A 13,478-nucleotide genomic window follows, 5' to 3' on the forward strand; every position below is an offset into this window, starting at 1 on the left:
CCCCCCGCCCCCCCAGCTGCGGGCAGCATCGCCTCCTCATTACTGTTCTGGGAAACGCGGAAAAATGCGCCTGCAGAAACTTTACAACTCTCGCCTTCCTCCCATTTGGAAAGCTGTTTTATAAATTCTTGGGATTTTTAGTCGGAAATCTGCATCGGGAGCGCTTTGGGCTCCCCCGGGGGTTTCACCGACCTCGCCTGGGAGTCGGCCACCCCCGCGCACCGTTAGGTATTGTGAACAGACACTAATAATAGTAACAGCCGGTATCCGACGGACTGCAGATCACTTTGGAGCGCGACTGCGGGGCAGGTGACAGTGTCCGGAGGCTAACCTGGCTTCCTTTTTTGTTTTAGGGGACAGGGTGGATTTGCGGTGTTTGAAAAGGGAGGGGATGCAGGTTGGCTTGTGTTCGGGACTATCTAACCTTGGCGAGGAGGGGCTCCCAGGGAGCGACTGCGTTGTGGTCTCCTGACCTTAAAATTAGCCTGGTTCCGCAGTTACTAAGGGAAATGGGAGAGAGAGAAAGAGGAGGAGGAAATATTAGTGCCAGACACATAGACTGTCTCCCTGAATTCTTCCCGCACCTACCCGGGGGAGATGCCACATCCCCATTCTATAGATGGGAAGGGTGAGACTCAAATTTAAGGAACCTGGCCGCTGTCACACCTTGACTCGGATCCGCCTCAGCGCCTCACCCACTGTCTTATTTCCTGCGTTGCTCTGCCTTGCAGGAGTAGCTGACCACTTGGGAACCGGTGCCAAGGGCCAGTGATACTGGTGCTGCTTCTTTCAAGGGAGGTTTAGAGTGGAAAGTTTAAACAGATTTTTTGAGGAGGGGGGTTGAAAGGGCACACGGAGATAAACATTCTGTAGAATGTTTTCCACTTTTTGGCTAGAAGTTAAGGTAATGAAAAAAAGCAATTGGGATACTTTTCTGAGGGAACTCCAAAGTGGCCAGCAATGCAGAATGCTGTATAACGGGGCACATTTTCTTAGTTTTCCTTTGCTCAGAGTTAGTTTTGCGTTGGTTTTTGAAGTCGTTGTGTGCTGTGGTGGAAAAAGGACTGGCTTTGGCGACATTGGAAATTGCAGCTTTTCAGAGAAGCAAATGTAGACCATGTAGCCCAGCTTTTGGGCAGGGAAGACTTTAAAATGGAAACTCTTCATTGATGGAATTGTATATTTACAATATACAGTTGTAAGAATTAATACAGTGAGTTTGGCCTATCCTTTGCCTAGTTTCTCCCAATAGTAACATTTTGCAAAACAATAAATAGTACAGTATCACAACCAGTATATGGGTATTGATACATTTCTCAGGTCTTGTTCAGAGTCCTCAAGCTTTACTTGTACTTATGTGTGTATTTAGTTCTATACAGTCTTAGCACTTGTAGGTTCTTTTATCTTGCACCACAGTCAAGATAAAGAACAGTTTACTACAAGCATCCCTCATATTATCTTTATAACTACAGCCACTCCTTCCTTATGCTCTCTCTAATTCCTGGGGCATTCTCCATTCTCCATTTCTAAGATTTTGTCGTTTCAGAAATGTTCTATAGATGGAATTATGCAGTATGTAACCTTTTGGAATTGGCTTTTTCCCCCACTAAGCATAACTGTGGAGTTTCATCCAAGTTGTGTGGAATAGTTGAGAAGCATTCCATGGTATGGATGTAACTCAGCTTAACCCTGTTTAACCACAGTCCACTCACTGAAGAACATCTGGGCTGCTCCCAGTTTTTTACTGTTACAGTAAAGCTGCTGTAAAATTTGGGTCCAAGTTTTTTTTGAAAAGAACATATGTGTTCATTTCTCTAAATGCCATGTCATTGCTTGGTTGAATGGTCATTCTATATTTAGTTTTGTAAGAAACTGGGCAAACAGTTTGTCTTCCTTATTTTGTGGGTGAGGTTTGCCACTTGCTTGTAGGCAGTGAGACCCTGGGGATGCCACGAAGCCTCCATTTCCTCATCTGTAAAATGGGATGCTGGCAGTAGCTCTAACGTCATAGGGTTGTGTCCAGGAATGAGTGAGTCCAACCATCAAAGGTGAGTGCTGGTCACATTGTAGAATGCCCCTCATTTGGAATTTCTTCATTTTTTTTTTTTACTTGAGATTTTTAGAAGTGTAATATTTATGCACCCTGTATACAATTCAGCTCAAGAAAAGGTTCTTTGTATTTTTAGGAAGAGAAACTTTGGTTTATAATGTTTAGCAGAAATTTCCTGTAGCCCTATGGTTCTCAACCAGAGTTGAAGGTGGGGGGCATTTTGCCCTCCCAGGACATTTGGCAATGTTTGGAGACCTTACCTGGGAGGACAGGGAGGCTGCTGGCCTCTAGTGGGCGGAGGCCAAGGATGCTGCTATCCCAGCGGTTCTCAACCTGTGGGTCACGACCCCTTTGGGGGCCAAATGACCCTTTCACAGGGGTTGCCTAAGACCCTGGGAAAACACATATATAATTACATATTGTTTTTGTGATTAATCACTATGCTTTAATTATGTTCAATTTGTAACAATGAAATTGGGGGTCACCACAACATGAGGAACTGTATTAAAAGGTCGCGGCAATAGCAAGGTTGAGAACCACTGCGCTATCCTGTAGCCATCCACAGCAAAGACTGTACAGCCCCAAATGTCAGTTGTGCCAAGACGGAGAAAACTTGTTCTAAAATGATGAATTCTGAGAAATCACGTGCAATCATCATTTAAAGGGATGGATGTATTTGCATGTGGCCTGTTATTTCCTGTCACGCTGCATGCTGTGTGCATCTTTCAACCTCCTCCCTGGCCTGCCCTGTGTGTGTTCACCTCATGGACTTTCTGGGACATTAACTGAGATAACGAATGAGAAGTGTCCTGTGCGTGGCATGTGGGAGGCACTGATATCTCTTCTATGTCCTCTACACCTCAATGACAAATTCTTGATAGTTTGCCTACTGTTTGATCTTTTGATAGGGCTAGTTCTAAGTTTTCCTTTTGAGCAGTTAAGGTTTTTAATTTTAATTTTTTTTATTAGATGGCTATTCTTAAGATTAAGTTATCATTAAACCATTTGTATATATAATTTTATTTCAAATGTAGTTGCATGTAGTTTTATTTTTGGAACTTTGGGAAGCATAATGAATTTCTACAGAGCAGTCAATTACAGGTATTACTTACAGAGTAGTAAGGGTTATAATTTTAACTTTTGGTGGGAGTAGTATAACTGTCATATGCATTATTCATTATTCAGATAAGTAATTCTTTTTGTCATGGATTGATTCCCCCTGGAGATGATGCAAAAATATCTAAGCTAGTGAAAAAAGGGCAGGCTTCTTTTTAGATTAATAAATGCAATAAGTACAGCTTTTGAATTGCCACCTTCTCTGGGGGCACGCCCAGCCCTGTGTTAGTTCTATTTATTTCCACCTGTCAGAGTGCCATTTCCTGGTCTCTCTCATTGCCTGTGATGTGATATTGTTCATTATAGCTTATGCTTTGCCATTATTTTTATTTATAATCTCTGCACTGTGCCCCATACAGTGTCTGGCACACAGTAGGTGTGCAGTAAGGCTTATTGCAAAAATTCCCGAGAGTTTAGTAAGTAGGAAAACCAGTTTATCAAAATAGTACATGCTGTATGGTTTCATTTATATAAAATGCTAGAAAATGCAAATCTGATAAAGTGAACAGCAGTTGCCTGGGGATGGGCAGGGGTGCAGGAGAGACGGAGGGGTGGAATTCCAAGGGGTGCAAGGAAATGTTTGGGGCCATTAGAAATGCTCATTATCTGTATTAGGATGATGGCTTCACTGGTGTATACATGTCAAACCTCATCTAAGTTTATACTCTATTAGAAGCCCAGCACGCAAAATCGCACGAGACCCAGACCTGGCGCGATGTGGGACCCAGAGTCAAGTCCCTCCTGGTGACCGGTCTTTGGTCGTTATGGCGTTACGACCACCGGGTTTTTACTATATAGATGTGTGATTTGTTATGCATCATTGGTACCTCCGTAAAGTTATAAAGGAGAGACACAGAAATAATGGATGGACTCTGATTTAGCCTGGATTAAGGCAGTACCCAGGAGGTAGGACCCTAGGAGTGGTCCAGCATGAGTCACGTGTTCTGTTCTGGACCAAGGACTAGGGATGGAGGGGCGGGCTAGGGTCCCAGAAGAGCTCAGAATTTGTGTTTTCAGAGGTGGCAAAGGGTCATTTCTTGTCTAAGGGTTGGGGTGTGTTGGGCAGATGACCACATATGTTCACCTTCCTAGTGAAAAGGTCACCTTGGACATCTGGAGATCTGTATGGGATTGTTGCAGAAGTAAAAGTGATTTACAATGGAATGGCTATTGGAGATGCTGGAGAAAATGGCTAAGAATATCAGTAGTTGTATTTAAATCTCTAAGGTCTGGGGGATAAATGGTGATGGAAGGAGACTTGAAGTGGGGGAGGGGTGCTGAACACATAATACAGTGTACAGATGATGTGTTGTGGAATTGTGCACCTGAAAACCATATACTTTTGTTAACCAATGCTACTCCAATAAATACAACAAAAAGGAAAAAAAAAGCCCAAACCCCCAAATAAATCTCTAAGGTCTTATAATAGCACACTTTATGAGTTGTCTGTATCTCAAGTCACACTTTCTGCTTGTCTTGATTTCCTTTCCTATAACTAATTAACAGAAAGGATAGTAAATGGACACAACCATACCAAACAACATTGGTTGGCAGGAAATGTAGCATTCTAAATATAAACGTGAAATTTGTGTTATGGTCAAACTGTTCCCTAACATATCAGTTGCATCAGAACAAACTCACACGTTTCAGGCAAGTGGCAGTAGCAAAACTGTCTGCCCTTCGCCCAAGCCTTTCTCAACAGAAGGAAGTTGAATGTGTGATGTTTTCTAAGAGCAAATCACCTAAAGTGGGGTTGTCTTTTCCTTGGCAGTTACAGATGAGAAGTAGAAAGATTTCAGATTTGGATATTGAACTGTGAGTTTACTTGTCACAGAGACAGTTGTTGAAATGTAGATACTGCTTCACCTTAGGAACCAAAGTTCCTATACTTTTTTTCCTCATATATTTCCAACCTATATACTTTTAAAACCTTATTTTCAATCTACATGAGGACTTTTAAAAGAGAATTTGAAGCATCTTTAGTAAATATAAACTAATTCATAAACTTTTTTGAATACTTACGAATATTCATGAAATAGGTCTCTGGGATTGTGGTTTGCCTTACCAAAAAAATTGAACTTCAGCCTGGCCTGTGTGGCTCAGTGGTTGAGTGTTGACCTATGAACCAGGAGGTCACAGTTTGATTCCCGGCTGGGGCATACGCCTGGGTTTCCGGCTTGATCTTCAGTAGGCTGTGTGCAAGAGGCAGCTGATGGATGGTTCTCTCTCATCATTAATGTTTCTCTCTTTTCCTCTCTCTCTGAAATCAATAAAAATGTATTTTAAAAAATTACTATATGATCCAGCAATTCCACTTTGTGTATATACAGTGGGGCCTTGACTTACGAGTGTCCCGACTATGGAGTTTTTCGAGATACGAGCCGTCTCTCGGCCTATTTTTTGCTTTGAGTTGTGAGCTAAAATTTGGGTTACAAGCCAGCTTCAGATACCCCACTGCTAGTTGGTGCAGCGAACGTCACAGTGAACGCCACAACATCAGCCCAGCATCACATGTCATTGTAATGGTGAAAATTGATTTGATATACGAGTAATTTGAGTTACGAGCTCCGTCACGGAATGAATTAAACTCTTAAGTCAAGGCCCCACTGTACCCTGAAGAAATGAAAGCAGGGGCTCAAAGAGATGTGTGTGCACAGCAGCATCATTCACAGTAGCCAAGAGGTGGAAGTAACCCAGGTGTCCATCATTGATGGATGAATAGACAAACAAAATATGGCATATACATACAATGGAGTATTATTCAGCCTTCAAAAGGAAAGAATTCTGACACTTGCTTTAACATGGATTAACCTTGAGGACATTATGCTAAGTAAAATAGGCCAGAAAAAAAATATATGATGATTCCCTTGATGTACCTGGAACAGTTAAATTCATAGAGAGTAGAGTGGTGGTTACCAGGGGCTGAAGTTGTGGGGGGATGGGGAGTTGTAATTTAATGGGTGTGGAGTTTCAATTTTGCAGGCTGAAAAGAGTTCTTGGAGACCGGTGTGCTGATGGTTGCACGGCAATAGGAATGAACTTAATTAAGGTCTGAACCGTATACTTAAAACTGGTTAAATTATTTATGCAATTTTACTACAATAAAAATGAGTAAACAACCCCCCCCAGACAGCTTATGTGTTTTGCTATAGGTTGGTCACCACATTTCCCAGCGTTCCGTGGGATGAGCAGATGAAAAACTGGAAGCTGACAGGCGTGTGCCAGTGGGTGTCCCACCTGCTACACTGCCCCCTGAAAGGCTCTCGGCTTCCAGCTCAGGGTGGCTGTGTGGGAGCCTGGCTCTGGCTAGAGTAACAGAGCTGTCTCTCCATTTCTTTGTACAGTTGTATAGTCTTGCTGTCATCATCCATTAGGTGCAAAAGGAACTCACATTCTAAATTCTTACCCAGTCCTGTTTCCTCTTTGGGAAAGTGCATAACTGACTAGTCAAGAGCCTTCCATTTATATTTTGGAGTCTATGGTTTAGTCTGCTCATTCTCTTTGTGAGTGATTGGCCTTCTTTTCTCTTGCCTTGTAAGTATTGGTTTTATTCTTAGCACTTCTTTAAGGGGTTGCAGGGCGTGTTGCGATCCCTTTTAGGCTTCTGATGTTCCTCTGTGTATTTAGAGTGATGATAAATTAAACGTCCAAGTTTTCTGGTGATGATGTTCATGTGAATAATACACTTTCAGTCCAGCAGGGGGGTGGTGGAGGGTGAGGGCGGTGGGGCGGTGGGAGAAGAGGGAGAGAGAGATGGAAACATCAATGATGGGAGAGAATCCTTGATCGGCTGCCTCCTGCACGACCCCTACTGGGTATCGAGCCCACAACCCGGGCATGTGCCCTTGACCAGAATCGAACCTCGGACCTCCCAGTCTGCAGACCGATGCTCTATTCACTGAACCAAACCCGCTAGGACTGTTTAGTTCATTTAATAGGAGGAGGGGGGCGGGGCGGGCAACGGGAGGGAGGGGTGAGGAATTCCAGAACAGCTTTCGGAGATGTGCTGGCTATTAGTGATTTTCCATCGTGGTCGTGTTTCCTTGAGAGCTTTACATATTCTTTTCTTAGGTCGTAGAAAGGGAGAGGGGCTTCATTGCCAAGGCCATTTCTAAATATAAACTTCTTATTTCAACAGGTTGTTAGAACTTCCCTTGGAAAGTTGATTTGCCAAGGTAGAGCTTTTAGGCACACTGTAAGTGATCCCCGCTTTACTAACTTCGTGCGGACAGTGTCACGTGGCCATATTCAGAAAATAGCATCATCTGATTATGTAAGGCCAGAAGGTCTTGGGTGTTAGATGCCCAAGAGTGTGGAACTGCTGGCTTCTCCCTTCCTCAGGACTAATTCATGTCAACGGGCTGCCCTCAGGTTTCTAAAATGTTACTGTTTCCTGTCCTCACATTGGTTTTATTTGCAAAAGAAAAAAAACACAGTAAGGTTATTATCTCATTCGTTTCTTTACCAAAATTAATGAAGAAATGGAATTAGTTAATCTTGTCTGTTTGGGTTTTCAGTAGAGTCAGCTACATCTAGATTGTCATTGGGCAATTCATTCACTTGTTCCTTTCGTTCGTTCATTCATTCATTCATTCATTCACTCACTCATTCATACACTTGCCTTCATTAGCCTGGAAATTCTGTGTGAGGATGTAAAGGCTTAGTTTGAAGTTACTGTAATGTGACAGCTTAATTGGCGACCATGAATAGGCTTCAGGGGTCAATCTCCCTGAAATTTTCTGCAAAATCTGTGTGCATTTTTCTGGGGAGAGGATTCAATAGCTTCTGTTAGGTTTTCTAAGGGATCCAAGCCGCAAAGCTGCGAGGGACCTTCTGGGATGCTCGGAATTGCTGCTGGACCGTCCCGGGTGGAGTGGTCACCCTGCTAGATTAGTACCTTTGGAGTATTTCAGGTGGCCCTTGGAACGCAAGTGAGTAAGGTGGGCTACTCCTAGTCAGAAAGAAGTGAGCAGAAGGGAAAAGGGAAGTACCATGGACTCTAAAGCATTGAAATTATGAAGGCTTGAATTTATTTTATTTTTGGAGAAAAAAAAAACACTGTTCTCCATTGCAAAGATGGTATCTTCAGACTTCTTGAAAATGATGTAATACTTCGAGCCATGTCGAGGAAACTGAAGGCTGATGTTGCAACGGGATTTATTTCACTATTGTACCATCTCAGACAACCACCTGTCATTTTCCTTTCTTAATGTAGTCATTTTAAAATCTAGGTGGAGATGATCGATGGGTAATGATGAATAACTTCTGCAGTGATAAAATAGCAACTGTTTTAAGATTTTGGGAAAATAAGATCACTAAACATCCCATATTGCATTTTTGCTTTTTAAAGGGTCTGGTGGACTCGTGGAAATTGTAAGGTAAAAGGACTTTTTTGGAAAAGCTCCAAGAAAGTGTACAAGCCATGAAATAACTACCCTTACTGAGATAGACCTGCTTAAAAAATGAACTCTAAACTATTGTTGGATGCTGGGGACTCTGGGGCTAACCACATTTCTAATTAGCCATATGAAGGAACTAATCTGAATGGTAAAGATTAACATATGAAGATTCTTACTCTAGAAAATAGAAAAAACCTAAATGTGTAACATAGAATAATAGGTTGATTTGGCACAGTATATTCAAATCTTTTGTAATGATTTAACGTTACATTCTCAGAAAGTCTGTAATATAGGAGAGTACAGTCATCACAGAACATTACATTTAGAGAGCAGAATACAGAGCTGTATACACAGTGTGAGGTCAACTATGTAAAATATATACTTTAAACCATTTTGGCAGCAAATACATAAGATGATAGTAGTTTTTTTTTCTGGGTGATGACATGATTTGTGATATTTAAATTTAATTATCTGTTTATCTTTTAAAATCTGTATCTGACCTGTATTATCTTATAAACAAAACAAATCTTTTTATGACGTTGAAGCTAATATTCTGTTTTAAGAGCAGTTTTGTTAAGATAGTATTTACATACCATACAATTCACCCACTTACTGTCTCCCATTCAGGTTTCTAGTATATTCACAACTACTCTTCAACCATCCCCATAATCAATTTTAGAACATTTTCATCACTCCAGAAGGGAACTCTGTACACCCATTAGCACTCACTGTATTTCTCCCCATCCCACAACCCTAGGCATCCACCTCTCTCTATGGATTTGCCTGTGCCAGACATTTCCTGTGAATGGAATCACACACACGTGGTCCTTTGTGACCAGCTTCTTTCACTCAGCGTCATGTCTTCGAGGTGATGCCGGATCACTCTGTTCGCTCATTTCATTTAGAAACTAACCCTTATTTATCACGTAGCGCAATGCATTTCTTTTTTGTTTACTTCTAGAATTGGTGCCTTCAATCATGAGCAATTTGCTGAATCCGGATGCCATTTTCTCCAACAATGAGATGAGCCTGTCGGACATTGAGATCTATGGCTTTGATTATGACTACACCTTGGTGTTTTATTCAAAGCACCTCCACACACTGATATTCAACGCTGCTCGGGACCTTCTCATCAATGAACACCGGGTAAGAGCACAGGGACATGTCGCTCTTCCTCCCCAGCCCTCTTGTGTGAAGAACAGCCGTGGCTGACCTGACCTGGTCAGTGACACAGGTGCCACTTAGAAAATTGCGGCTGAATGAATGAAGAGATTTTGTTCTGTTCCATTAACCACTTTATTGAGTTATGATTGACATGTTAAAAACTGTACATATTCAATGTATACATTTCCATGAGTTTGGGGATAAATATACAACTGTGAAACCCGCACCCCCATCAAGGCCATAAACTCCATCACCTCCCTGACTCTCCTCCTGCCCCTTTTATTATTATTATTATTGTTATTTGTGTGTGTGTGGTAGGGACACTTCACATAAGGTATGCCCTCTTAGCAGTTCTTAAGTATATAGTACAATATTGTTTGCTCTGGGTACCATGCTGCATAATAGATTTTTGGAGCTTGTCTTGCATAATTGAAACTTTGTATACTCAAACCTTTACGTGTCTGTGAGTGGAGACTCACCCGCAGATGTTTGAGCTCTCACTTCTCGCAGAGCAGTGACATAGCTTCTCCTGAGGTCTGAGGATGTGGCAGCCTGCTGAGTTCTGGTTAGAAGGAATTCTTCAAAGGAGAGGCATTGCGCTTTGTTCTGGTCCCAGCCTGTCCACAACCAGTGTTGTGACTGAACCAGCCTTATGGTTATCACGCTTGCAAGACACCCTTACAATAGCCATTAGGAAACTTCCAAAAGATACAGCTTTATTACTTACAAGACCTGGAAATTATACCACACGCCTGGGGTCCCACAGCGAGGTGGGAGGCAGAGAGAGGGCATGTGTGCATGGGCCTGGGTTCCGCTTTTATTTGGGTCGTGGGTAGGGGGGCCGAGAGTGTCCTGGGCTCACTTTTTGGTGGTGAATCTATAAGAGCTGATTTTAAAGCCCGGGAAGAGAACACAAGCAAGTAACCCAAATGGTCATTTATTGAAATCAGCCATGATCTCTAAAACAAAGGAACTGCTGTAAGGGGAGGCAGCCTGGCTCTCGATCCTGTGGCTGGTGGTGTGTTTATTCCAGATTTGAAGAGGATGCCTCTTTGAAATGGGTGACTTGGAAGTCAAACCTTAAGTCAGGCACTTGCATTACAAAAAAGAAAGAAAACTGTCAGGGCTTACACGATACAATTTTTTACCCTCATCACTGACTGAATTGTGTTCTTTTATAAAGAATATTTGAATGTCTTCCGGTGCGTAGTATTGTTGAGATCTGAGAATAAGGAAGGAAAAAACCCACACTCAAAACCTAGCATGTGTTTCTCTGGTCTGGGTTGAGAACACATTTCAGGAACCATGATGAGAAGCATCCTCAGAGGTCATCTGGGCTCGTGTCATTGGAGAACCCCCATGGTATCCCATGAAGTACCGCTCGTATCTCCGTTACTCCGGGAGACAGTTCTGATTTGGGGGAGATTCTTCCATGGGTTCTTTTTATCATCTTGGTCACCCTCCAGTGTGTGTGCTCTGTTTTATTTATCTCAGATGTGAGGCCCTGGACTGGAGATGTTACTGCAGGTGGGGTCTGATAGTGTGGAATAGAGGGAGACCATCACCTCCCTGATTGTGGATACCATACCTTTATTAATACTGCCAAAGTTTCTATCAGCTCTGAATCCTCACCATTTGATGCAGTTTATTCCCTTCAGCTTTTGGTTATCAGTGGATTTAATAAGCAACTCATCTTGTCCTATTTTAAAATGCAGAAATGGTATTTGCCAAAAATAACTTGACCTCTGCCACTAAGCCACCGGCCATCTTTCTTTAGTTATGTCCACCTTACCAGATGTCACCCCATCTAGCCACTTGCCATTCAATAACATTTCTCTACCCCACTGGAAGATTGAGCTGAAGGGGTGTGGCTGGGTGCTGGCATTCTACTCCCAGGCCATATGCTGAGACTTTGCTGTTCTACTCCCAGGCCATATGCTGTGACTCTGTTATCGCTCACAAAACCTAAGTCGTTGCTAACAGCACCGTCTGCTGCTTGTCTGCTGGGTACCAAAAGCCCAGGTTCTAGAACTTGACTGCTGGGATTCAGATCCTGGCTTTATCACTTCTCATCTGCATGACAGCCCTGCATATAGATACTGTCTCTGTTTTACGGTTGAGGAAACTGAGGCTGATGGAGTTAAGCCAGTAGGTCAAGGCCACGAGACCAGTGGGGGGCAGAGCCAGGATTTGGGCTTAGATCTGTTCATTTCCAAGGCAGAAATGTCTTCTTCTCTAGGCCCATGTTGCCCCTTGTGGGATTAATAACCCCACATTTCTACCCCATGGGTTTATTGTTCATAGGAAAATAAAATATTCAGGAAAATTAAGAATTTAGGAAAATAAAAAGAATTATGAAATTTGTGGGGAAAGAGAGTTGAAATAATAGATGGGAAAAAAGTTGCAATGATTATGATTAGAAAAGCTTCTAGATTTAAGGCCATGAAATTTCACTTCTATTATGTATGTTTGTTGCTTGGATAAAAGAAATTATAACACTAATTATACAGGCATATTAATAGAGTCAGTTATGCTTGTACAGCTTTTTCTTTTGCTTTGGATTTGAAAATGATTCTTCTAAGATGCTGTTAGAAGCACTGACTTTGGTGCTGTTGTTCCTGCCAAAGACTATGTGTGCTTATAGAGTTGGAAAGACATCTGCGCTTGAGTGCACAGTAATAGAACAGGAAGTGGACAATTTAGCATCTCCCCAAAAAGCAAATGTACAAGTTTCAGCTCCTTAATTACCCTTTTTCTTTCTTTCTCTCTCTCTCCTTTTTTTTTTTTAAACACAAAGATAGAAGTAGAAAAGATTGGGTAATAATTATACCCTCATTTCATATGTCCATGAGGGAGAGATAGGAGGGGAGTGTCAGAAGAGTTCTTGATTTCATCTCCTAAATTTGCACCCTCATCTGTGTTTCCCAATCCGTATTTGGCAGTGATGTTCACCTAGTTTTTCAGTCTAAAGCCTAACATTGGCCGTGACCCCTGGCATTTCGTATTTCACCTCTGATTTCTGCAGCAAATGTTGCAGGTCCTCGCTGTCTCTCTCTCCCTCTCTCTTGTTTTGTAAAATAATCTTTTAATTTTAGAAGAGTCTTAGGTTTACAGAAAAGTTGCAAAGGTAATACAGAGATTTCCTGACTGTATACCCCATATCTGGTTTCCCTTAATATTAACGTCTTACATTTCCATGGTACATTTGTCCCAAGCGAAGACCCAATGTTAATAACTGAAGTCCCTACGTGATTCAGATTTCCTTAGTTGCTCCCTAGTGTCCTTCTGCTCTAGGATCCCATCCAGGACCCCACGTCACAGTTAGTTCTCATGGCTCCCTAGGCTCCTCTTGGCCTTGACAGTTAGCCTTTCCTTGTTTTTTGATGACTTGCACAGTTTTGAAGAGCACTAGTTGGGTAATTTTTAGGATGCCCTTCTGTTGGGATTTATCTGATGTTTTTCTTGGGATTTGTCTGATGTTTTTCTTATGGTTAGATGGGCTGAGGGGTTTGGGGGGCAAGACCACAGAGGTAAAGTGCCATTATCATCACATCTTACCCAGGGTGCAGGCCACCAACATGACTTACCTGTGATGTTGACCTTGACCGCCTGATGGAGGTCGTGCTTCCATGTCTCTGCCCTGTTCCCCCGACCCATCCTTCCCATGCTGTGCTCTTTGGGAGGCTGTCACTCTGTGCAGCTGAGAGCTCTCTTGTCACTCGTGCAGAAGATACTCATTCAACGTGTGT

At 42.4% G+C, this 13,478-nt stretch overlaps 1 protein-coding gene across 1 annotated transcript in view; it reads left to right on the forward strand.

The window, feature by feature from the left end:
- Positions 1 to 8,410: 8,410 nt before the first annotated feature.
- The window catches only part of NT5DC3 (5'-nucleotidase domain containing 3), a 38,907-nt gene continuing 33,839 nt past the window's right edge, over positions 8,411 to 13,478 (forward strand). Inside the window, exons 1-2 of the mRNA XM_015567580.1 lie at positions 8,411 to 8,414; positions 9,527 to 9,711. Coding sequence (XP_015423066.1) covers positions 8,411 to 8,414; positions 9,527 to 9,711 — 189 coding nt within the window. The remainder of the gene's footprint in view (positions 8,415 to 9,526; positions 9,712 to 13,478) is intronic.

The sequence above is a fragment of the Myotis davidii genome, unplaced genomic scaffold (assembly GCF_000327345.1).
Source record: "Myotis davidii unplaced genomic scaffold, ASM32734v1 scaffold120, whole genome shotgun sequence".
In the NCBI taxonomy this organism is placed as follows: Eukaryota; Metazoa; Chordata; class Mammalia; order Chiroptera; family Vespertilionidae; genus Myotis; species Myotis davidii.